The 27,066-nt window shown below is 35.7% G+C and overlaps 1 protein-coding gene across 2 annotated transcripts in view; it reads right to left on the reverse strand.

Annotated features, from left to right (window-relative positions):
* COL4A5 (collagen type IV alpha 5 chain) overlaps window positions 1-27,066 on the reverse strand; it is a 231,544-nt gene that overhangs the window by 108,602 nt on the left and 95,876 nt on the right. For both annotated transcript variants that reach the window (XM_021678553.2, XM_021678559.2), the window contains exons 3-10: window positions 21,598-21,687; window positions 14,575-14,619; window positions 9,431-9,475; window positions 9,283-9,345; window positions 6,507-6,560; window positions 5,275-5,301; window positions 3,161-3,241; window positions 501-563 (exon numbers count right to left, since the gene is read on the reverse strand). In XM_021678553.2, the coding sequence (XP_021534228.1) occupies window positions 501-563; window positions 3,161-3,241; window positions 5,275-5,301; window positions 6,507-6,560; window positions 9,283-9,345; window positions 9,431-9,475; window positions 14,575-14,619; window positions 21,598-21,687 (468 nt within the window). The remainder of the gene's footprint in view (window positions 1-500; window positions 564-3,160; window positions 3,242-5,274; window positions 5,302-6,506; window positions 6,561-9,282; window positions 9,346-9,430; window positions 9,476-14,574; window positions 14,620-21,597; window positions 21,688-27,066) is intronic.

Consider the following 27,066-nt stretch of genomic DNA (forward strand, 5'->3'; position numbering starts at 1 on the left):
TTTTTTTTTTTTTTAACTGGCTTTTAGTAAACATTAATTTAACAGTAGCAAGGTTTAAATTAAATGGAATGGTCAACAAGGTGGAGAACATAGTCCTTGCCCAAAAAATAGCTTGTAATAAAGTTGGGGATATAATAAATGCACATAGGGAACCCTATAGACAGATAACCACAGAACCCATCTGAATGGGAAATTCTGTTAGGGCTCCTGGGTGGCTCAGTCAGTTAAGTGTCTGCCTTCAGCTCAGGTCATGATCCCAGGGTCCTTGGCTCTCTGCTCAGTGGGGACCCTGCTTCTCCCTCTGCCTGCCGCTCCCCCTGCTTGTGCTCTCTCTCTGTCAAATGGGTGAATAAAATCTTTAAAAAAATAAAATAAAATAAAAATATAGATTGTAAACATTGAAAATGCATTATACTTTCAAGTAGTAGAAATAATATTACTATTCCTGAGAGAAAAAATTTTTTAAAGTAGGAGAAATGAAATTACAGAAGCAAGCTTACCATCAAACCTGGTGGTCCTCGGGGACCAATTGGCCCTGGTAAGCCAGTAGGACCAGCTGGGCCCTGTTATAAAGGAAGTGAAGAAAATGATGAAAAAAAAAAACTCTTACTATATCATGCAAAGAATTAATGAATGAAATTTTAACTTAAGTAATTGCCAGAATTTGGTTACACAATTCTACAATTCTGCAGTATTATAAGCAGAATTTTAAAATGTATAAGAATAAAAGGATTAAGTAACTATAAAGAAATTCAACTAAAAAGAATGGCTACAGCTTTTAGAAAACTGATGTTTTACAGTGGCAGATAACAAATGTAGGACAAATACACAGTAAGGAAGTTTTACAAAATAAAGTGATAAAGATGGGTGTTTAGTGGGATTTTTATGCTACAAATGGGAAGGGAAGGACTACCAGTTTCTAGGTGGCTTCTCTGTTTTAAAGTAAAAAATAACTATGTATTTATCCAAAGAAAGTGAAAACTAATTTGAAAATGTATATGCACCTCTATGTTTATTGCAGCATTATTTACAATAGCCAAGATATATAAGTAACTCAACTGTCCATCCATAAGTGAATGGATAAAGAAGATGTGGTGTGTACACACACGTACACACACACACACACACACACACACACACACACTGGAATATTACTCAGCCATAAAAAAGAATAAAATCTTGCCATTTGCAACGTGGATAGATCTAGAAGGTATAGTGCTAAGCGAAATGTTAGAGAAAGATAAATACCATAGGATTTCAGTCATATGTGGAATTTAAATTAAGAATTTAATTTAATCAAAACAGAGAAATTAAAGAGACAATAAAAAAAGAACAGATTCTAAATAAAGAGAACGAACTGATGGTACCAGAAGGGGGACAGATGGAGGGATGGGTGAAATAAGTGAGACAGATTGAGAGTACACTTATTGTGATGAACACTGAATAATGTACAGAATTGTGGAATCATTATATTGTACACCTGGAACTAATATAACATTGTATATTAATTATACCAGAATAAAAAATTTTAAAAAAATTTTAAAGGATGCAAAAATTAATTAAATTAAATAAAAAATAAGTAAGATTAAAGACAAAGAAGGAAGTGAGAATAACTGGGACAACAGATAAAGGAATGATGCAACTTTTGTGGAACACAATTTGGCATCCTAAAAAGCTGAAAATTTGACTTCAGTGAAATCCAGCAATTCTGAATCTAGGTATAAATCCTGGATTATTTTGTAATTTAAAAAAATTCCCAAACATGGGGCGCCTGGGTGGCTCAGTTGGTTAAGCGACTGCCTTCGGCTCAGGTCATGATCCTGGAGTCCCGGGATCTAGTCCCACATCGGGCTCCCTGCTCAGCGGGGGGTCTGCTTCTCCCTCTGACCCTCTTCCCTCTCTTGCTATCTGTCTCTCATTCTCTCTCTCAAATAAATAAATAAAATCTTTAAAAAAAAAAAAATTCCCAAACAACCAAATATTCAATAATAGGAGATCAGAGAAACAAACTCTAGTATGTTCACACAATGGAATGTTATATGGAAGTGAAACTGAATGAACTACAGTCACATACAATAATATGGATGTATCTTAATATATCTAGTGGAAAAAGTTGCAGAACTATATAAATGTTATGTTATTTTAAAAGCAAAATTAAACACTCTTGTTTAGAGATATATGTATTTATGACAAAACTATCTTTAAGAAGCAAAAGAAAACTCAAAATGGTACTTATATCTTCGTAGAATGCAGAAGGATGTGACTGTCAAGGAAACCCCAGGTTGATTCAAAATTATTTGAAATGTTCTAGTTCTTAAACGTTATTTTGGATTCATAGGTGTTCATTTGGTAGTTATGTTTCATAACATATATTTTGCATGTATTCTGCTGCATTTTCAACTATTACATAACAAAATATTATAAGGGATAAAGGGCAAGATTGAGAGTACTTAAGAGCACATGGATGGCTTTTGTCAAGCATGGAATGAGTTGGTAATTAATGAAAAAATTCCCCAACAGTGTATCTAAGTAATCAAATATTAGAAAGTACTGATTTTTTTTTGGCAAAGGGATCAATCTTTGTGAAATATAAACCTTAGGAAATTGACTACCTGATCTATAAATACTCAAACGATACTGCTGTCTTTATGCATGTTATCTATAGGCTAACATAACTTTTTTCCCTAAGATTATACTTGATGTTCACCATGCATAAATTTTATTCCTTCAGCCTTCAAGATATGCTCATATATCATGCATAACTAACAGTGTTACAAATGATGTCTCCTAATATCTTAAATGGGAGATCTACAATTTTTATTTTTAATCAGACCATTTACAATTATCAGGACTACTCCTACCACCTACTGATCCTCACAGCAGAAGAATAAGAATACAGAAGTGTATTTCTGCTGCCAAACCCCAAAACAAAAATTTCCATGGAAACTGCATAGAAAGATAAAAGAACAAAGCAGTCCTTTATAAAATTCTCCCTGGTCCAGATTGCTTTTATTTTCAGGTATGAGGTACATGCAATGTCTATCAAACTTCAGATAATTTCTGTAACTAAAATAGAAGGAACTAAAGGCTGAAGAGAGAAAAGTGATGCTGTGATCTGATTTATTTAATATAGTGAAGAAGAAAATCACTGGATACTTACTTGTATTCCAGGAGGACCTGGATATCCTGGATTACCCTTTGGTCCTGGCAGTGATGACATAATTATACTGCCTGGTTCTCCCTGAAAGAAATCATCCGTGGAAGTTGTAAGTAACAGTTATGACACATGAAAATGGGCAAGAGCACAAAAAATGATCTGAGAATTAAATGTGTCATATAAATGTTCTGAAGATTAGGCAATCTCAGTAATTAACATGAATAAATTTACCTTTTAAAGGGAAATGGGGAAGTGGCCAGAATACACTTAAGTACAATCAATTTATTAAGGGCCTATGGTACCTTCAGTTACTCATTCATTACAAAACATTTATTAATTATTACTATTTTCCAAGAACTGTGTTAGGCTCTGGATACTCAGTAGTGAAGGAGATAAACAAGACCTCTGTCCTCATGGTGTTAACAATGTACTGCTTTTGAAATGCAGATCATAACATGTAAACAACTAAGACGACAAAAGGTTCAGTTAAAGGCTATGGAGAAAAACAATGTGGTACATGATAAAGAAATAGTGGAGAACTAAAAAGAAGTGATAATTATGTGACATGATAGAGGTGCTAATTATTATTACAATGGCAATCATAATGTATAAATGTATCAAATTAACATGTTGCATACCTTAAATTTATAGTGTTATACATCAAATATATTTCAATTAAAAAAAGAAATAGTGGAGGAATTAGTTTGGGTAGTCAAAAAAGGGCAATCTGTGAAGGCAACATTTAGGCTGAGATCTAAAGGATAATCAGGAGTCAGCCAGGTAAAAATGGGTTAATTAAGAGTATTAGGTAGTTGAAGTAGCATCTACAAAGGACCCAAAAAATGAAGAGCTTGGTACATTCAAATAACTTAATGCAGACCAGTGTGATCAGCGAGCCAAGGGAAAAGTGGTTTAAAGAGAAGTCTGGAAATGTAGGAAGGGACCAGAACATGCGGGTCTTACAGGCCTTGAAAAAGAATGTGGACCTTATATCAGATGCACCGGGAAGCCCTTGAAAGTTTTTAAGCAGGGAGATTAAATTACTGATTTATGTTTTTAAAAGATCATTCTTGACTACTTAATCTAGAATAAGTCAGGCTGGGAGGTGAGGGGACAGTAGTGAAAAAAAAAAGACTAATTAAGAAGCTATTATAATAGTCCAGATGAGACATTATGGTTAGTGTGGTGGCAGTGGAGATGGAGAAAAGTAGATGAATTTAAGATATATTTTATAGGCAAAATTAACAGTATTTAGTAATAGAATGGAATGAGGTGTGTGAAGGAGTAGAAGATGTAAATACTAACTCTCAGGTTTTAGGGGTCTGGGTTAACTTTGAACGTGCTAATCTGAATGTCTCAGAGATATCGGAGTAGAGATGTCAGAGAGGCAGTTTAATATATGCATCTAACTCAGAAGAAAAGTCTATTTTAGAGATATAAATGTAGGTATTCAGTAGCTGGATTGTAAACAATACCATGAGCTTTAACAACATTGCTAGGCATAGAAAAGAAAAAGGGGTCAGAATTGTGTCCTGATACCTGCTACATAGAATAGAATGAGCTTGTATAGAAGACTGTGTGATGACCAGAGAGATACAGAAGAAAAATCATGAAAGGGTAGTGTCACAGAAGTCAGGGAAAAGAGCATTTCTAGAGAGAGAGCAGATGGTCAACTCTATCAAAATGTAATGGGAACTGAAAGTATCAGAAACTTGAGGGGCACCTGGGTGGCTTAGTCGGCTAAGCATCTGATTTCAGCTCAGGTCATGATCTCAGGGTCCAGGGATTGAGCCCCACATGGGGCTCCCTGCTCAGCGGGGAGTCTGCTTCTCCCTCTCCCTCTGTCCCCTCGCTTTTTTTATAAAGATAAAATCTTTTTAAAAAGAGGAAAAAAGAAAAGAAACTTGAGTCTGATATACACATTTACAAGTGTATCAGCACATAGAAGATACTTCCATGGAACAATGGAGATTACTTAAGGAGGGCTTGTGGGTATCTGCACAACTTCTAGAAACATCTACTCTAAGGCAGAAGTCAAGAGACATTATCTGATTGAAGTTGCAAGCTTTCCGAATATCTTATTCAAAATGTTTACTTTCCTAGCATGAGAGGCTTACCTTCATACCTGGGATCCCAGGAGGTCCCTATTATTAAAAAGAAAATGATTATTTTATACACATGAGAGGGGTGCGAGCAAAAGAACACACTGCTTTCCAAATAGAGTCAGTTAAATAGACTACGGTAGGGTCATTCTAAGTAAACAGTATCTTAGGATACTTAGAGATGACATTTATATTAAATACAATAGAATCCTTGCTTTTACCCAGCACAGAGCTATACTACCAACTTCTTTTTTTAAAAAAATCTTTTTATAGTTTACTAGTTTCTTTTTTATTTTCTCATTAAACTTTTGTTTTCATGGGTCTCAAAATCCTGTGACAGATTTTTGGTCAAGTTGTTTCCATTAAAAAGTACTGATTTTAAAAACTAATAACTTAAAACTGCCACACACACACACACACAAAACAAATGGTCCACAGAACATTCTCCTTTCCTTCTGAAGGTTTTACGATGCACTGTTATCATTAACCAGTCTTTTACTATTAAACTTAAATGGCCAATTGATACAAACAGTTCTGAGACCATTCTTCCACCACTGATTAAGACTGGGGTGGCAAGTATTGGGGATAATATTCATTTAGCCTTCTGAGCTTTCTGGGCAGACTTGGTGACCTTGCCAGCTCCAGCTGCCTTCTTGTCCACTGCTTTGATGACACCCACAGCAAGCGTCTGTCTCTGTCACGAACAGCAAAACGGCCCAGAGGAGGCTAGTCAGAGAAGCTCTCAACACACATAGGCTTGCCAGGAACCCTATCAACGATGGCAGCATCACCAGATTTCAAGAACTTGGTAGCATCTTCCAGCTTTTTTCCAGAATAACAATCAATCTTCTCCTTCAGCTCAGCAAACTTGCAAGCAATGTGAGCTGTGTGACAATCCAGCAGAGGTGCATATCCAGCACTGATTTGGTCTGGATGGCTCAGGATAATCACCTGAGCCATGAAGCCAGCTGCTCCCATGGGTGGGTCATTTTTGCTGTCACCAGCCACACTGCCACGACGAACATCTTTGACAGATACGTTCTTGACATTGAAGCCCACACTGTCCCCAGGAAGAGCCTCACTCAAAGCTTCATGGTGCATTTCAACAGACTTTACTTCAGTTGTATAGTTTACTAGTTTCAAATGTACTACCTTTGCTCCACATGAATGCACTGAGCTCACTTTCTACACTTCTGCACCTTCTGTCAATTCCTGTGTTCATTATAATCCCAAATTGTATAACTTACTGGAGGACCCTGTAAACCAGGAAAGCCGGGACTGCCTGGAAATCCACGTTCTCCCTAGGAATTAAAAATAAAAGAGGATGGAAGAACAAGAAACAAAGCATAACTATACCAACAAACAATAACTTGTTGAAAAGATTTCTGTAAAAGCCATTCAGAAACATGCCAGATTGCCAAAAACTCATTAGCCTTCCCTTTCCAATTACTTCAATATCAACTGCTCATATCAGTTCAGCCTTCTAAGATACTTTTATCCCTACTCATCAGTCCTAATCAGAAATAAAGAAAAAAATCTTCTACCCCAGTCATTTTCTTCTGACAAATCCATTTTGAGACGATCATACCACAGATTCCTGGCCATCATCACATTTAATAGTTAATGATTTGTCTCAATTTCCTGCCCATGCATTATATAGATTCTTATTTTAACTGCCCTATCGCATTTTTCTTTTATTGTAAACTATTTCAAATTATTTTTGTGAAGAGGAAAAGATGGTGAGAAAGAATGCCATTAATATCACCAAGAGGACAATAATAGCAATAGTTCTAGCAACTGAAGGTCATTATGTTTTCTAGGCACCCAATTTTTCTCACTCACCATTGTAAAGTACTAATATGGACATTTGGTTTAGAAAACAAAAGTAAAATTGCTGTAGAAGAACCCCAATGCAACCTCCTTTCTAATACCTACATGCCATGGTAATCCTAGAGACATTCTTCTCAAAGGTTTAAAAGAGTAAGATTATTACAGCCTTTGAGTTACTTTGTCCAGTACTCCTCTCTCCATCACTTTTTACATATGGAAAAAATAGGCCCAGAGAGAAAGGAAACGGCCTGTACATCAAGTTTAGAAGACAGAAAACAAAAGAACCCATATATTCTGATTCCATCTCTAGGGCTCATTCTATTAGTTAAATAGTAAGAAATATTTTTAAAAAAGCATTTAATCTGAAAGTATACATAATAAATTCCATTTAAAAATTTGTTGCTCACATAATTGGGGGCCTCACACATAAACTAATCATGAGATCTGCTAAGGTGCTACTTTATAATAAGAAAGAAAAAGATCTCTTTCATCATATAGCATACTATACACATTGTGGATACACTGGTCTTCAAATTTAAAACTTTGGCTAGTGGTCTTTCTGTTGCTCAAGGCATGCTGGCAAACAAACAGATAACCAGAATAGGCACAAGAATGTAGCCCACTTTAAAAACAATGTTCCATGCAAACTACTCCACATTGGTCCTATCACTGTAAGGCTGCCCCAGCTGAAATGAAGAACTCAGGCAAGCCTCACAAATCCGCCCCACCCTGCCAAAAATATATTGTTGTTGTTGTTGTTGTTGTTGTTGTTATTGGCAAGAGTCACACTGACCTGGAGAAATATTGGAGGTAAAAATAATTTTATTGCCTTCAAGTATATACTACAATAATTATCACAAAATACAGCCTTCATAATACAAAACAGTTTGTTGAAGTTATTTTAAATATGTACCCTAATACAAAATCTGACACAAGCCATTAAGTTAGAAGGATCGAGGCTATTTCATGAACAGTTCCACAAAATATCACGTGCAGAATGGAAAATGCCAAAAGGATATACAGAAAATAATAACATATTGCATTAATAGATAGGAAAAGGAGAAAAGTGAGGGAATAAGAACAGAGGCTATGATAAACAAACAGTCAAAAAAGCAAATTTTCCTCACTTTTTATCCTTGCTATCACTTTATAATAAATCCAAACAGTTGACGGATGATAAGAAAAGTGGGCCAGGAAAAAATGTTTTTCATATGTAAAGTTTTATTTTTCTTTTTAAATTGTTAAATTCATCATTTTAGCTGATGGAGAAGTTTCTGTTTTCATACTAACAGTTTATAGTAAAAATTAATGTCCTGTATTACAGGTAGATTTTTAGGATTTTTCTTAAGAAAGTTATTAGGCAAGGTAAAAAAAAATTCAAAACATGCATTTTTGAAAACTTACATTGTACCTAGTTTTTAAAAAGGCAAAGCTAGTGAATGACAGTCATTAAGTATTACTCTTAACAACTAATATAATATTTGAAATTTATATATCCTAATTCCTTTTTAACTTTCATCCTACTTTACACTAAAGTCAAAATAGGATTCAGGGGTGCCTGGGTGGCTCAGATGGTTAAGCGTCTGCCTTCGGCTCTGGTCATGATCCCAGGGTCCTGGGATCAAGCCCCACATCGGGCTCCCTGACCAGTGGGGAGTCTGCCTCTCCCTCTCCCTCTACTGTTCCCCCTGCTTGTGCTCTCTCACTCTGTCAAATAAATAAAATCTTTAAAAAAAATAGGATTCAGTAAAAACCTTCAATCCAATGCAGTATCTTGGCTGATTATACATGTCTAAAGAATTATTGATGTTTCAATATTGAAAATGTTAACTCAGAACATACTCTATGTATGTCTTAGACATGAAGCTACTGTATCTCTAACATTCTTCATATTGATTTCCTTAAACTTTAAAATCTATTACTCTCGGGGTGCCTGGGTGGCTCAGTCCCTAAGCGTCTGCCTTCGGCTCAGGTCATGATCCCAGGGTCCTGGGATCGAGCCCCACATCAGGCTCCCTGCTCTGCAGGGAGCCTGCTTCTCCCTCTCCCACTCTCCCTGCTTGTGTTCCCTTTCTCACTGTGTCTCTCTCTGTCAAATAAATAAATACAATCTTTAAAAAAAAATAAAATAAAAAAAATAAAATCTATTACTATCAAGTATATTGCCTAAGATTAAGTTGAAAAAAATCTCACCTTGGTTCCATTGCATCCAGGGATACCTTGAGGTCCCGGGGCCCCATCATGGCCTGGCATTCCCTTTGAAAAGGGATATAACACATGTATAATATTTCTTAGATTACTTTTGAAGGAATTTTCAATTAAAAAGCCAAATTCTACTTACAGGAAGACCTGGTGTCCCTGGAAATCCAGGAAGTCCAGGAGGACCCTATAATAAGAAATAAATTCCTTGAACCAAACAATAATCAGTAAGAATAAAATTATATCCTACCTAAGGGAATTATGAAAATTACATTTAGAATAGCAATGGACAAATGTGTCTCATTGATGATTACCATTTGTTCTTTCTATAGGAAAAAAAACCTCCTACACGTGTTTAAAAGTCTCTTTTATAGGAACTATAGAAGAAACTCCTATTTGAGGGAACACTGTCTTCATTGCACGTAAGCAGGAGCAGGCAAATTAGGGGAAGAAATGTCTTTTCTAAAAGATAAAGTGGTTCTCTCAGGTTTGTGATGAATACTGAATTTAGCAGGGGATGGGGAAGTGGCAAAAATATCTGCTCCTGAGAACATCAATGTGATCACTCCAAAAATTCTTCCATCAAATCTCCCTGTCAGAGGGCGCCTGGGTGGCTCAGTTGGTTAAGCAACTGCCTTCGGCTCGGGTCATGATCCTGGAGTCCCGGGATCGAGTCCCGCATCGGGCTCCCTGCTCAGCAGGGAGTCTGCTTCTCCCTCTGACCCTCCCCCCTCTCATGCACTCTCTCTCTCACTCTCTCTCTCAAATAAATAAATAAAATCTTTTAAAAAAATAAATAAATCCTTTTAAAAATCTTTAAAAATTTTTTAAAGGCCAGTATTTCTGGGGCACCTGGGTGGCTCAGTCGGTTAAGCGACTGCCTTCGGCTCAGGTCATGATCCTGGAGTCCCGGGATCGAGTCCCGCATCGGGCTCCCTGCTCGGCAGGGAGTCTGCTTCTCCCTCTGACCCTCCCCCCTCTCATGTGCTCAGAGTCTCTCATTCTCACTCTCTCAAATAAATAAATAAATCTTTAAAAAAAAAAATCTCCCTGTCAGAATTGGCAAAAATACAAGTTTGACAATATTCTCTGTAGGTGAGACTCTGGGGAAGAGGTACTCTTATACACAGCTAATGGGATTCAAACATCATGGAGAGAAATTTGAAATATCTAGCAAAATTACATGTTTTTACCCTTTGAAGCAAACCATTTCTAAGAACCTATCCCAAACATACACTAGAAATTATGAAACAAAATCTGAATTTCAAGGTTATTAAGATTACAGCATTGTTATCACTAAAGTTTAGAAATGACCATTTAGGGGCACCTGGGTGACTCAGTTGGTTGGGTGTCTGCCTTCAGCTCAGGACATGATCCCAGGGTCCTGGGATCAATCCCTCGTTGGGCTCCCTGCTCAGCGGGGAGTCTGCTTCTCCCTCCCCTGCTCATGTATTTTCTCTCTCTTTCTCTCTCCCTCTCTCCCTCCCTCCCTCTCAAATAAATAAATAAATAAATAAATAAAATCTAAAATAAAAAGAAGTGACCATATAACCACAATTATAGCTAAACACTAGAAACAATAGGGGCATGACTAAATAAATTATGGTACATTCACAAAATGCAAACCTATGCAGCCCTTAAAAACAATGAGAAAGATCTCTGTGCACTGAAATATGTAGTAATCTCCAGGACATAATGTTAAGTAAAAGAAACAAAGTGTAAGTAGCATATATAATATGCTATACTTTTATAAGGGTGGTGATACAAAACAATGAAAAGATAAACAAAAAATAATAAAAATAATTATGTCTGGGGGAAAAAGGTAGGGAGAAAGAGGAAAAAGAATGGGGGAATGGCAAGAATGGATGGGAAGCATCTCTGACTATAACATTATTAGAGAACAATGTAAATATTTTAAGTAATTAAAAATAAAAAATTAAGAGGTAAAAAGAGAAAACTACTAAAAATTGCAAACAAACTAGAACCAATGAACTTAATATATATCTGGTTGTTGACATAAACCATACAAAAAAAAAAAATTACTTCAAGTGCCTTTAAAACAGATATTTTGGGGGCACCTGGGTGGCTCAGTCGTTAAGCGTCTGCCTTCGGCTCAGGTCATGATCCCAGGGTCCTGGGATCGAGCCCCGCATCGGGCTCCCTGCTCTGCGGGAAGCCTGCTTCTTCCTCTCCCACTCCCCCTGCTTGTGTTCCCTCTCTCGCTGTGTCTCTCTCTGTCAAATAAATAAATAAAATCTTTAAAAAAAAAAAACCATATTTTGACTGCACTTTCTTAGTGAAATCAGTCAATTCAAAGAGGAAAAAAGAACAGCAAAGAAATAATGGCATTTAAGAATTCTATTATTAACTATTAAAATTGAAATTGTTATTTTGTTCATCTGTAAATTGCTATTTTGAAGCTATCATAGGTACATTGTAGGATAAAGAAAATAATAAATTATATTAGTGTCATTAGGAATCAAGATTTTCACTGTAGGGAGGGGAAGGTGGCAGGGGAGAGAGAAAGTATACAGAACTCTTTCCATTTTAAATTTCAATTGGAAGTAATACTATAAACTCATGATATTTTTTCTCTTTAGAAAATAAATTTTTCCTAATTCTGTCAACTGAAAAGACATCAAAATAATTGACTACCAGTAGCAAAGAAAACCCCTATCATTAGACTGTAGTATCTAAATCACATTTTTCACTAAAAAGAGCCTAGAATCAGATACATGGCCAATTTCAGATCTGGTGAGGAAATGTACAAAATGAGGCTGAGGAATCTTGTATCAAAAAGCAAGGAAGTTACCAAAGATCAATATGGTTTTTTCAAAAGGACACAGGACAGGGGCCAACTTAAAGGGGCTCCCACAAGCCAAAGAGATGATCATTTTGGCTTCAACAAGAATAATGAGTACAACTGACTGGATCACATAAATTCCATGTGTTTATAATAATAACAAATTCTTAAAACCTTCCTGACCATCACTCAAAGTTGCTGGTGTACTAACTCATTACCCTATTAGAATTTCAGCTGATAAATCAGAATTCTAGCTAATAAATGAAGGATTTATAGAATTTTAAAAATCACCCTTCTGCAACTCTGAACAAAAAATGGATCTGGGCAATGATCATCAATGAATACTAAATCATTAGATGAAAGTTGATGGGGAAATTCTGATGGCAAAAGCAGGCCCATATACCTGCGATCACTAATCAAACCTAACATCAAAAAAGTGGGATAACAGATGTCTGTGCCATAAGATGTAATTCAGTAGTAAGTATGCAGCACTATGTACATAGTATTCTTTTTCTATTTTTCTTTGATATTTTGCAGTATAATTTATATATAGTATAAAGCACAAGTCTTAAGTATATAGCTCTTTCTATATCCCCAGAAAGTTCTCTAGTGCCTCTTATAAGGCAACCTCCAGTCTGCAGGAAATATGGGGGATAGACGAACAATTTAAATGACATCATGAAGAAACAGATCCAGAATGTAGAATGAAGTACAATACAAATGACCCAATTTCTCCAATAGCATAATAAAAGAAGCTTAAGAAACACAGCAACTAAATGCAGTATGTGGACCTTGCTTGGATCCTGGTTTAAACAAACCAATTGTTAAAGGACATCCATCGTGGAAATCTGAATAAGGACTGAGTTTTAAAGTATATCTGAAAAATTACTGCTAATTTTTTGAGGTGTAATAATGGTCAACTGGTTATGTAGTTATCAGAGAGACATACTGAAGTATTCATTGGTGGAATGAATGATATGAGGGATTTACCTAAAAACATTCCCCCAAAATAGTGGTGGGGTATAGATGAAACAAACTTGTCAAAATGTTGCTAACTTTTGCAGCTGAGTGATGGGTACATGGTGGGGTTCACTGTACTATATTCTCCGTACATTTGGGTATGCTTAAAATTTCCATAATAATAAGTCTTAAAAATTGCACGTCAAGATTGCCTCTGGGCTGAGACACAAGGATGCAGGAACTATCCGGCTACTTATTCCTCTGCACTTCTGAAGTTCTAGTTGAGGGACACAGACTACTCAGGCACTTGCAAACACGAATTGAGAGAATGGACGGGGTTTTTTGTGTTTTTTTTTTTTTTTTTTAGTTTCAGCAGTGCTTATGACATAGTTAATGGTAGCTATAGCTATTATGCAATACATTATGATTCTTATGAAGAGCTTTAATAATATATTGATATCCATTTATACAAAATAACACACAGCCATGTCTGCTAATAAAACCGAGGGTTTTGCGTTTCTTTCCCGCTTCTCCAGTTCCTTAAAAAACACCAGGCATGAGTAGCACATAAGGCAAGCTATATGTTGTCAAGAATTATACAGCAAACAGAATGTTTTTAATGTTTATGTAAAATTTGTACATCTACTAAATTTCTGGAGATCAAAGGATCAGAATGTTTAACTGTCTCTGTCACATAAATAAACATGTTATGTCATCACCTTGTCAATCTATGAACACAGAATTTTAGAGCTAAAAGGTACCTTGGAGATTATATTGTTTAACTCTCTAATTTAACAAATGAAGAAACAGAGGCTCAGAAAAGTTAAATATGAGTTTCCAAAAGCCAGGGCTATTTTTAAACTAGTTTCCCCCAATTCTAAAACACACTGAAAGATATGTGTCAACCTAAAAGCTTTTCAGAAAAATTACACTAAATGTGCACTTCCATTTCGAGACAAATCCTGGTTTTCAGAACATTAAAATGAAAAATTATGTATCTTAGAATTGAGAAAATGTTGTATACTTCCAAAGTAGTTACTTTTTAACAGTGGTTTAAATCAGTGCTTCCCAAACTGACTCTCTTCAGGATACACAAAGAAAATTATAATATTTGTATATGGTACACTGGGAAGGGTACACAGCCTGAGGTGATTGGCCCTCTGAACCCAGAGGACTGAGATGATCACATGGCTGGGAAGTTCTGGTTTAAATCATTTGTATGATACATATTTTTAATAAACTGACAAATTGTTGGAATTCAGCACTTGTATTTCTTATCCATAAACTAATTTAAAATCTTCTTACATTAGTTTAAATAGACATTTGGATATATAAAGATAACTACCAGAAAACTAAAGAAAGGCTAATTTTAGACATACCAACTCTTACATTTAACTTTTTAAAGACTATATTTTTCTTTTTGCATTTTAATATGACTCTTTTTCAGTTGTCTCATAACACTTCATTTGCTTTTTCTCTGTTTTGACCAACAAAACATTTGATATCCACCAGTTACCACTTACTCGGATCCCTTTTGGTCCTGGTGGCCCTGGAATTCCATCATCACCCTGAAAAATACAACACATTTAGTTCTTGTTCCTCCTAAAATAGCCCTCAAATAACTAATTTTACATTATAACAATAAGAGACTTAAATTTTTGTAAATCTTTGTGAAAGTGAGAAACTTACATACCCAAGGAAGAAGCATTTATCATCGAGACTGAGCACTGAGGTAAGTTATATGATAAAAAAAATAAGAAAGGTCTTTATTTACTGAGAAGAAAACTGCTGACATGTAGCAGAAACTTTGTACCTGCAAAGTGAACTATGAAAATCATACAAAACAAAGATGAAATAGTGGTACTGATACTCCTCAAATCATTTATGCATAAGCCAAATAAATGCTGAAAATCTGGGCAGTTTCTACAATGTGTCAACCTACTTGCCATGCTGGTAATAAATAGCATCATTTCTGAGCCCAAATATGTGCTGCTCTTGCGTCTGCTGTTTTAAACCTTTGCTTTGTTTTATAAGGCCCTTTCTACTGGCAAAGCTCAGCAAAGAAAAGAAAGAACCACAGACTTCCCTTTCTAAGCTTCTTCTGTAGAATCCATGCAAAAGAGGCTGCCCACATGTGTGTTAATCTATGTACCCATTTCTAAGTTACAATTGCATTGCTGAGAATTTTAAGTTTTGCCTCACTAAGTTTTTATTAACTAGTTTTTTAAAAATGGAATAAAGAAAACCTAATTCTGCTCCAAAAGACGGGAATTTCAGTGGACCATACAGCTAGTAGGCCACCACCTGAGGCTTTAGATAGGTTTTATTAATCTGGGACATCTTGCTTTACACAAGTGGTTTCTAAATTACACAACTCATAACCTTAGAGGTTCCACTGGAGGTTCCTTGAAGCCTGTGTCACAGCCCTCCTTCCATCAGCGCAACTCTATTTTTATGTTTTATGTGGGGCTTCCATAAAAATTTTCATTTGTAACAAGGGTTACCTGGTATAGTAGTTTCTTAGGCTGCTGTTATAAATTACTACAAACTTAGTGGCTTAAAACAACACAATCTTATAGTTTTGGAAATCAGAAGTATGACAGTGGTCTCAGTGGCGAGCCCTGTTGCTTTTTGGAGTCCTAGGAGGAGAATCCATTTCCTTTTTTCCAGCTTCTAGAGCAGCCAGCATTCCTCAATTCATGGCCCTCTTCAATCTTCAAAGCCAGCAATGGTTGAATGAATCTTTCTAACATTGCATCAATCTGACACTGACTCTTCTGCCTCCCTCTTCCACATTTAAAGGACTCTTGTGATTATAATGGCCCCACCCAGATAATCCAGAATAATCTTTTTACTTTAAAACCAGCTGATTAGCAAATTTAATTCCATCTGCAATCTTAATTTTGCTTGTCTCTATAACCTAACATATTCACAAGTCCTGGGGATTACATCATGGACATCATTAAGGGGTAGACATTATTCTGCCTACTATACCTTGCTTTTCAAAAAGTTTAATAATCAACACTTTCCACAACACATGCACCTCTAAGGAGATTAAAGTAAATCTAATTCTATTTTAAAACAACCAGAAGGCCGTTTGCTTAATGAATCTTTTTGTGCCTTTCCACGAAAGGCAGAAATAAGACAAAGATTCACTGGTTGCCCTCCCAACATGGTTAAATAAGAGAAAAGCAGAGGTATAAAAATTGGAAAGGATAAGGCAAAACTACCATTATTTGCAAATGATATGATTGTATGCAAGGAAAGCAAAGAAAATCACATGAAAAACTACTATAATCAGTAAGGTAATTCAGGAAGATAATTGTATAACTGTATATAAAATTAGTATGAGAAAATCAATAGCTTTCTTAAATACCAACTACCAGTTAGAAAACATAATGGAAGAAAATATGCAATTTACAATAGCAAAAAAAGATAAAATATTTAGGAATAAACTAATAAGAAATGTATAAGATTCATAAGAAGAAAAGTTTAAAACATTTCTAAAGTTCAGGGTGCCTGGGTGGCTCAGTTGGTTAAGCGACTGCCTTCAGCTCAGGTCATGATCCTGGAGTCCCGGGATCGAGTCCCGCATCGGGCTCCCTGCTCAGCGGGGAGTCTGCTTCTCCCTCTCACCCTCCCCCCTCTCGTGTGCTCTCTCTCTCTCTCATTCTCTCTCTCAAATAAATAAATAAAAAAAATTAAAAAAAAAACATTTCTAAAGTTCAAAAAGCATGAAGATGAGAACAAATGGAAAGGCATTCCATGTTCTTGGATAATAGGAGTCAACATAAAAAATAGACAATTCTCAACAAATTTAGTTAAAATTTGACACAATAAAAATAGAAATAACATGAGTTGCTTTTTTTTTTTAAACTGGATAAGGTGACTCTAAAGTTCATATGGAAAAATAAACAAGCAAGAACACTGAGGAACATTCTGGAAAAAAAAAGAACCGTAAGGGGAAACTAGCCCTGTCAGATACAAAAATACAGCATAATACATCAATAATTAAAATAGTTTTGTTCTGATATTTGAATAAGCATATCATTGAAAGAGTATGGAAGGTCTAAAACCAAGTCCATATATTCATGTGAATTTGATTTATACTGAAAGCGGCACTGCAAATCAATGGGGAAATTTACACTGGGACACATTTGTGAGGACATCTGGAAAAAAAATAAAGGTGGAACTTATATAACAAACCACACACCAGGATGAATTAGAAATAGATATTTACATGAAGAAATTAAACTATTAAAATACTAGTAGAAAAAATGGGAAAATTATTTTATAATCTTACAGTGGGGAAGGCATTTCCTACTCAAATCCAAAAGCCATAAAGGTCTCCTGAAAAACACGCAGAGACACATAAATACACACACACACACACACACACATGCACATACTCAGCAAAGACATGACAAACTAGGGGAAATAACTGCAACTCACAACACAAAAGGTAATCACCCTAATATATAAATAGCTCATTAACATATAAAACCACCAATACTGTTAGAAAAATGGGAAAATGAAATGTCATAGAAGACAGTTCATAGAAAACACAACTGAATCTTTGACCTATGAAAAGATGCTTAATCTCACTCTTAATAAGAGAAATGCAAACTAAAAGCATTGAGAGACCAGTTTTCATCTATCTGATTGACAAAAAGCCAAATTTCCTAATAGGGTTGGTGAAGCTATAGGGAAATTGCTCTTCTTGTATATTGCTGAACCAAGGATAAATCATACAACTTCTTGGGGGGCAATTTGGCAATGTCCATAAAAATACATACATACATGTACCCTCTGAGCTAGCAATATCACTTCTAGTAATCTTACAGAGATAATCCCTTATTGGGGAAAGGAAGTCTATTAAAAGTATACATATTAGCAGCGCTGTTTGTAGAAGAAAAAAACTGAAAATTATCTAACTGATCATCAGTAGGGGACTGCCTTAAAAAATTAGTTTATCACACAATGGAATACAATGCAGTTATAAAAGATAATGAGGAGGTTCTTTGTATACTGATATGAGAGATCTACAATGTGTATTATGTGAAAAACAAAGATCAAACATGTTGAATATGCTACCACTCTATAAACAAAGGGAGGTAAAAGTGTGTCTATGTGTATTTAAGCATGTATGTGCATGTATATATTTGTATCTATGTGCATATTCATAAAAACTAGCGAGCATATTCACAAGAAAGTATTAGAAATTGGTACCTATTAGGGATATGTAGAACTCAGTGGCTCATGTTCACAGGTGGAAAGGAAGTATTTTTCACTATATACCTTCTTATGTTAATTTATTTTCAATAAAATGAATATATTATCTATCAAAAATTAAATTTTATTTTTAAAAATAAATCTCTTGGAAAATTTTATATATACATTCCTATATATGTATTTGTTTTATATATCTTTACTTTCATATATAAGAATATAAAGATTAAAGAACAATCCTATAAAATTTTTGACTGGGCATATATGTTAATACATATATGCATGTACTAGAATACCCGATCACATAAAAAGTATAAATTCAGCTATGCTGGGAAGCATGAAGTCATATTGGAGATAGAGGCTTCAAATTTAGAATCCCAGTGTAGCCTTCTCATTATATAGATACTGAAATGGAATCAAAGCAAAAGATTGGACTACTTTCTAAATCTAAAATGCATACCACCACACCTTTAAAAATTATCATACTATTGTACAATAGTTCTAGTTAATGCTAAATTATTTCAAAGGGATTCAGGTATAGTTAACTTTTTTTAAGCTGCCACAAATCTTTATTAAAAGTGCCACCTCTCAGTAAGCATGGTGCACAAGAAACTCAGCCCCTCATCCTGGGTAAACTCAGGTGCAAGAAATGTCATTTTATTTTCCTATGGTTCAGCTTAATTTCTATTTCAAAGCACCCACCTCATTAACATGATTGAAATTTAACCTCAGGCGATTGGGAGTCCCCACCTCATTTTCATAAGGTTGTGCCTAAATTATGGAGAGCTTAGGGAGTTCCAAGTTGTTGAAGGTTGGGACAGTCCCGTCCAAGCTGGAATTCACTGAGATGTCCCATGCCAGTAGTATGCATGGATTACTGCTGACTTGGTGCTCAGTTCCATCCACTTGACTCTTTCAGATCTCTCTGCTATTTCTGTGCCACTCCTAGGTGCACAAGAAACATTCTGTTGTTTTTACACCTCATTAGCCCTAGGAAATTCTGTTAAATGTCCCATCTACTTAACTTCTATGCAGTCATTTAGAGTCTTGCTTTTTCCTTAGCATAAAGTTCTACTCAAGAAATTTAGCACAGGGCCCTTCTGCTCTTGAATCTAACAAAACTACCACAATGTACTGTCACCTCCTCAGAGATCATGCCCAAGCACACACCCCCAATCTCGGTTCTGATATAGTTAAGTGTTTAAAAGTACTTATGTATTTAAATTAATTTCCTCCTTTATTGGAAAGACTACCTGATGAGTATCCATCTGATCTCCTTAATACTCTAATAACATAATGTACCACTATTACGTGAAATAAGATTAGGAAGAAAAGGTTTTCAGACTACTTTTCCTTTCCAGGCAAATGAAGAGAACTGGCCCTTTCATTATCAGTTCACCAGTCCACCTATTACGGATGGTAAAGGGCAATCAACCAAAAGAATTATTTTTAGAAAACCGAGAAACTTCTCTGAATCTTAATATTCGCTATTATCTCTTCCCATTCCCTACCTTAACATACACATAAGATGCTATCCTCGATTATGGTAGAGGAGAGACTGCCTGCGCTGCAGTCAATGGGGAAAAGTCTTCCCAAATGATAGGACAACTGCACCTTTGGATCCATGAGCCTGGGTACAGGAAAGAAAGGCTGCATGGATCTATCCTTTCATCTTTCTCTCCCACAGAACAGCCTGAGTGCTTTCTACCTCACCAAATTCACTGCTATACCTGTCCCAGGAAATGCCACCACTCTGAATTTGACAAACTGCTGAATATGTCACCCACTATTCAACCCCATAGATAAATACCTGACTGCTGTGCCACTGAATAAAACAAATTGACATTTCTCTAAACATGGAAATTTTTAGTACCTCAGATACCCCAACCTTATTATACTGGACCTGATGGTCCCACAGATGGACTCTGAGACTACAGAAACAAAACGCCTCCTCACAGGTAATATTGCTCCTGTCTGAGACGGGATCTGAAGCATCTGGGAAAAGGGAAATGGGATATGCCACTGGGCCTATTTTGACCTCAATAATGGTGGCCTCCTACCCCCCATACCTGTGCCCACCTTATACAAATTTTCCAATTCTACTCAAGTACTCTACCCACCAGAAGAGACTTCTGGCTCGTTGATCCCCATGGTAATAAATGGTTTTTATACTACCAGCACTGTGTGTATCTCCCCTGGGGTATTATTTCTTTTGTAAAAGCCAGGCCTTCAACATTCTTACCAACGTAACATGTACATATGGGGGCATTGATAAGAGACTGCCACATATTCGGGGCACCTGGGTGGCTCAGTCGTTGAGCGTCTGCCTTCGGCTCGGGTCATGATCCCAGACTCCTGGGATCAAGCCCCGCATCGGGCTCCTTGCTCCGCGGGAAGCCTGCTTCTCCCTCTCCCACTCCCCCTGATTGTGTTCCCTCTCTCGCTCTGTCTCTCCCTGTCGAATAAAAAAATAATAATAATAATAATCTTTAAAAAAAAAAAAAAAGAGACTGCCACATATTCAAGACAGCCCCTCCTATTGAGCATATCAAACTAAACAGAGTAAGAGGAGAATTCCAAAACCAGGTACTCTGGTTACTGAGGAGAACTGTCATGTGGTATTACCAATTCTACTTGTGTATGCTCCAGGCAACTATTCCCACTCAGGGTCATTCAATTCCAAAAAGTTGTGTGCAACTTTGTTCGAGTTAAGTAAAGGTCAAAGACCTTTATGACACTTAGACGAAAGACTTAATGACACTACTTCAGTTTTAGAAGCAGAACAGACTAGCCTCAATTCCTTGGCCCAAATAGTGTTGGATAACAGCACAGTCCTTAACCTCCTGCTGGCCAGCCAAGGTGAGGTCCTCACTGGTACTGTTCCATGGGGAAAAATAGAACAGCGGAGAAAGATCCTAGGTGCTTTTTCTGCTTAAACATTTTGCTTATTACACTGTCACAGTAAAAGGCTTGATGGTTCCTTTCATTTTGGCTTGTTTTCTTAATCAGCTACTCTGACACCTGGCAGTTCAGCTCTCTCCAGCTCAGCTGAGCTCCTGACAAAATTTAATTTTTGTTAAGGATCCCAATAACCACATCCAATTAACAGCATCTTCCAAAAACATTTGAATATGGCAGTAATATTCAGTTTTTAAAAAAACCAACAATAAAATACAGACTCTTAGCTATTCTTTTATTTTATTTAGATATTAATTTCTGGCTATAATTCAATAACTTCTTAGTTGATTTGACACCTAGTCCCACATTTAAGATGGCTTCATGCCTCTAGTATTACTGGTTGGCAACCTGGCACATACCTTTTGTCCCCGAGGCCCTGGAGGCCCTTCTGGACCTGGAAATCCAGGCAAACCTGGATGGCCTTCCAAACCTGGAAATCCTCTCTCCCCCTGCAATTGAACAAGAGTGAATGTTATTTGTGATGAAGTTATTTGTGAATTTTCAAGCATGGGTATGTTTGAGATTCAAAAAGATCAAAAGACTATCTAGAGAACATTAATTTAATGATACTAAATTCATAATATCCACTAACATGAGAAAACCTATAAGATGTAAGTGGAAAATCATAAACCATTCTGAATTTATATCACATATGGTAATGTAGTCTCTTGCTTTCTTATAAAAGTAAAAAGCCTATCAGAGATGAAATGAGGTTTAAACATACTGACATCAAGAGTTTAACAGGGAAGAGGGCAATAAATTCAGGAAACCAGGTCTGTAGGGGTTACATAAAATAAGTATGGTGCAGGAATGAAGAAGTGTAAAAGAAAACCATCTGAGAAGTTTTCAGATTTGTTCCAGAGTAGAACAGTTGCAGGATTATCCAGAATGGCAATTCATTAGCTGATGACATAAATTAGTCAGAAAAGGGCTCCAGAACATCAAAAATTTTATATTTCTTCTGTTTGTAAAATTAATACAAAAAGGAATACATGGCTATTGTAGAAGAACAAAAATCATATAAAGAAAAAAACCACCAGCAATTCCTCTACTCAGAATTATTAACTGAACTGTAACTCAAGTCCCAGTTCTGGCCACAGCACTTATAAACATCAGCACAGAAGGGCTGCCAACCTACTAGTAAGGTTTCCTACATTTTATCAGCATCTATACAATAAGGTTGCCTGATGTGCATATCTGCACAGACAGATAGGTGGGCGTGTAGAGCTGCCATCTATACTAATATATCATTATATCAACATGTTAGGGTTAGTTAACTTGCATATAGCCAATTATAGAAAGAGTGTGAGCCCTGAAACCCTGGGAGATCCAATCACAGAAAGCAAATTCACCACTATTAAGTTTAAGAACCCTGAGGGCTCACTGCTCCATGGCTTGTGCTCCCAACTGCAGAGCTGCAAACAGTTCCTCTCCTTTTCTAAGTCTTGAAGTCTGAGTCTCTGGACCTCATTCTAGGAACCTTTTCACCAGATCTTATCCACAGTGACAGCCTAGGCAGCACCTGAGAAAGAGAAAGCATCCATATCTATAAGGCAACTGACTAATGGGCCATTGGAGGCACATGCCCCTAGAGGTTGTGCAATTGTTGGGTCATAGGGTAGCTCTATTTTTAACTTCTTGAGGAACCTCCATACTGTTTTCCAGAGTGGTTGCACCAGTTTGCATTCCCACCAACAGCGTAAGAGGGATCCCTTTTCTACACATCCTCGCCAACATTTGTTGTTTCCTGAGTTGTTAATTTTAGCCATTCTGACTGGTGTGAGGTGGTATCTCATTGTGGTTTTGATTTGTACATCCCTGATGCCGACTAATGTGGAGTATCTTTTCGTGCATCAGCTGGCCATTTGGATGTCTTCTTTGGAGAAATGTCTGTTCATGTCTTCTGCCCATTTCTGACTGGATTATTTGTTTTTTGGGTGTTGAGTTTGGTAAGTTCTTTACAGATCTTGGATACCAGCCCTTTATCTGATATGCTTCTTGTCAGCAGAAGTCTAGCAAATTTTGTTTTTAGCAGTGTGCACTTGGACACATTTCTTTGGCAGAATTGACATATTTTATTATTTGTGTGTTAAACTTACTTTTTAAAAGCAGTTTTATTGAGGTACAATTAACATACAATAAACTGCACATATTTAAAGCATACAATTTGAAATTTTTTTCACATATATAACAATCAAAATAATGAACATATCCATCACTCACAAAAATTCCCTTGTCTTTTCAACAAATGTTGCTCAACTAGTCATCCATATGCAAAAAAAAAAAAAAAAAGAATCTAGACAGAGACCTCATATTCCTTATAAAAATCAACTCAAAATGGATCATAGATGTAAATACAAAACTATAAAACTTCTAGAAGACAGCATAGGAGAAAATCTAGATGACCTTGGGTATGGTGATAATTTTTCAGATACAGCAAAGGCACAATCTATGAAAGGAATAACTGATAAAGCGGACTTTGTTAAAATTAAAAACTTCTGTGTGAAAGACAGTGTTAATGGGAATGAGAAGACAAGCCACAGATTGGGAGAAAATATTTGCAAAAGACACATCTGATAAAGAACTATTATCTGAAATATACAAAGAACTCTTAAAACTCAACAATAAGAAAACAACCTGATTTAAAAATGGGCCAAAGACTTTAACAGATACCTCACCAAATAAGATATACAGATGGCAAAAAAGCATATGAAAAGATGCTCCATGTAATATGTCATCAGGGAAATGCAAACTAAAACAACAATTACATACCACTACACACCCATTAGAATGGCCAAAATCTAAAACCCTGACAACACCAAATGCGGACAAAGATATGGAACAACAGGAACCCTCATTCATTGCTGGTGGGAAGGCAAAATGATACAGCTACTTTGGAAGACAGTTTGGCAGTTTCTTACAAAACTAAATATATTCATATGATCCAGCAATGTTTCTTGGTATTTACCCAAAGGAGTTTAAAACTTATATCCACACACACAAAAAACTGCAAATGGATGCTTATAGCAGCTTTATTCATCATTGTCAAAACTTGGAAGCAACAAACATGTCCTTTAGTAGATGAACAGATAACGAAACTGGTACATCCAGACAATGGAATATCTTCAGCACTAAAAAGAAAAGAACTATTAAGCAATGAAAAGACATCGAGGAACTTTAAATGCATATTACTAAGTGAAAAAAGCCAATCTGAAAAGGCTGCATACTCTGATTCTAACTATATGATATTCTGGAAAAGAAAAAATTACGGAGACAGTAAAAAGATCAGCGGTCACCAGGGATGGGAGTGGTAGATGAATAGGTGGAGCACAAAATATATGTAGGGCAGTGAAAATACTCATATAATAATATAATGATGGATACATGTCATTCATTTGCCCAAATCCACAGAATGTACAACACCAAGAGTGAACTCCAAGGTAAACTATGAACTGTGGGTGATAATGATGTATCAATGTAGGTTCATCAACTGCAACAAACGTAACACTCTGGTGGGGGATGTTGACAGTTAGGGAAGCTATGCATGTATGCATGTGTGGGGCCAGGGGGTATATGCAAAATCTCTGTATCTTTCAATTTTGCTGTGAACCTAAAACTGCTCTAAAAAATTAAGTCTTTAATTAAAAACAATATTGAAGTGAACATCATAACTATAAAAAAATTTTGTGTTCCCTTTTATAATATTTTCCTCATGCCTCTATTCATCTCCCCCAGGTGATGACTGACTTACTTTCTGTCACTATAAATTAATTTTCTTTTTCTAGAATTTTATATACATGGGATTATACAGAATGTACTCTTTTGTGTAACTTTTCATTGAGCATAATTATTTGAGATTTAGACATGTTGTGGTGTATGTCAATAGTTCTTTCCTTTTTATTGCTGAGTAGTATTCCACTGTATAAATACATTACAATTTATTGATTCACCCACCTGTTAATACTAATTGAGTTGTTTCCTGTTTCTTGTTATTACAAATAAAGCTACCATGAACTCATGTACTACTTATATAGAGATATATGCTTTCAATTCTCATAGGTAAATGCCTAGGAAAGGACAGTCATCTGATAGGTTTACACTTACCTTCTAAAGAAACTGTCAAACTTTTTTCCTAAGGGTTTGCATCATTTTATATTTGCATCAGCAATCTATAATAGTTCCAGTTGCTCCCCATCCTTATCTATACTTAGTATGGATATATTTTAATATTTAGACATTCTAGTAGGTTTATAGTGGTATCTTATCATGGTTTTATTATGCATTTCCCTAATTAATAATGTTGAGTAACTCTTTATGTGTTTATTTGCCATCGACATATCTTATTTTGTGAAGTACCTTAAAATCTTTTGTCACTTTGTTTCTAGTTTAATTTTACTTTGGGATGTTTATTTTATTAATGAGTTTTGAAATTTCTTTACATATTCTGTATATAAGACTTTTTATGAGATATATGATTTGCAAATATTTTTTTCCTAGACTGTGGGTTGTATTTTCATTCTTTAAACAATGTCTTCAGAAAAGAATAAGTTCTTAATTTTGATGAAATACAATTTATCAGCTTTTTCTTTTATGGATTATGTTTTTGGTGTCCTAAGAAAAATCTGCCTAACCCAAGATCATAAGGATTTTCTCCTATGTTTTCTTCTAAAATATTTCTAGATTTAGGTTTTATATTTAGGTCTATTGTCTACTGTGAGTTAATTTTTGTATACAGTGCAAGCAATGAGTCAAAGTCTATTTCTGTGCATATGCACATCTAATTGTTTCAGTACTATTTGTTGAAAGAGAATCTTTTCTCCACTCAACTGCCTTTGCACTTTTGTCAAAAAAATCAATTCATTATATATCTGTGGGTCTATTTATGGACTCTCTAATTCTGTTCCATTCACCTATATGTCTATTCTTTTGCTATTAACACACTATCAAGTTTACTATAGTTTTAGTGTCTTAGAATTGTGTACTATATTGTGTTATTTCCTTCTTTTTCTTACTTTAAATTTGATTTACTTGTCCTTTTCTACCTTCTTAAGTGGAAAATGTAAGTCACTGATTTTAAATCTTTCTTCTTTTCTAATATAGGTATTTAAAGCTATTTCCCACTAAGCCCTGCTTTAACTCGATCCTACAATTCTCAGTATGCTGCAGTTTAATCATTATGCAACTTGATGTACTTTCTAATTGTCCTTGTGATTTCTTCTTTGGTCTATCAGTTATTTAGAATAGTGTTTCCTAACTTCCAAATAGTTGGGAATTTTCTACATATTTTATTATTATTGATTTCATACTCATTCCATGTGGTCAGAGAACATATACTGATGTTTCCAATCATTTGGTATTTATAGGGCCTCATTTTATGGCACATCATATGGTCTATCTTGGAGATAATTCCATTTGCCTCTGAAAAAAAACACATTCTGTAATTGGATGTAGGACTCCATATATGTCAATTAGGTCTAGGTTGTTAATAATGGAATTCAAATCATCCGTGCCTTTAATGATCTTTTTTTCTAGTTGTTCTGTCAATGACTATGATAGGTGTGTTAGGATCTATCAACTATGACTGTGGATTTGTCTATTTCTCCCTTTAATTCTGTCACTTTTGCTTCATGTATTTTGAAGCTCTGTTGTTATGCTTTAAATAGTCTTCTGTCCATCACACAAGATCCCAAATAGCCAAAGTAATCTTGAAAAAGAAAAACAAACCTGGAGGTATCACAATTCCAGACTTCAAGTTATATTACAAAGTGGCAGTAATCAAAAACAGTATGAAACTGGCGCAAAAACAGACACATAGATCAACAGAACAG

This window comes from Neomonachus schauinslandi, chromosome X (assembly GCF_002201575.2).
Source record: "Neomonachus schauinslandi chromosome X, ASM220157v2, whole genome shotgun sequence".
In the NCBI taxonomy this organism is placed as follows: domain Eukaryota; kingdom Metazoa; phylum Chordata; class Mammalia; order Carnivora; family Phocidae; genus Neomonachus; species Neomonachus schauinslandi.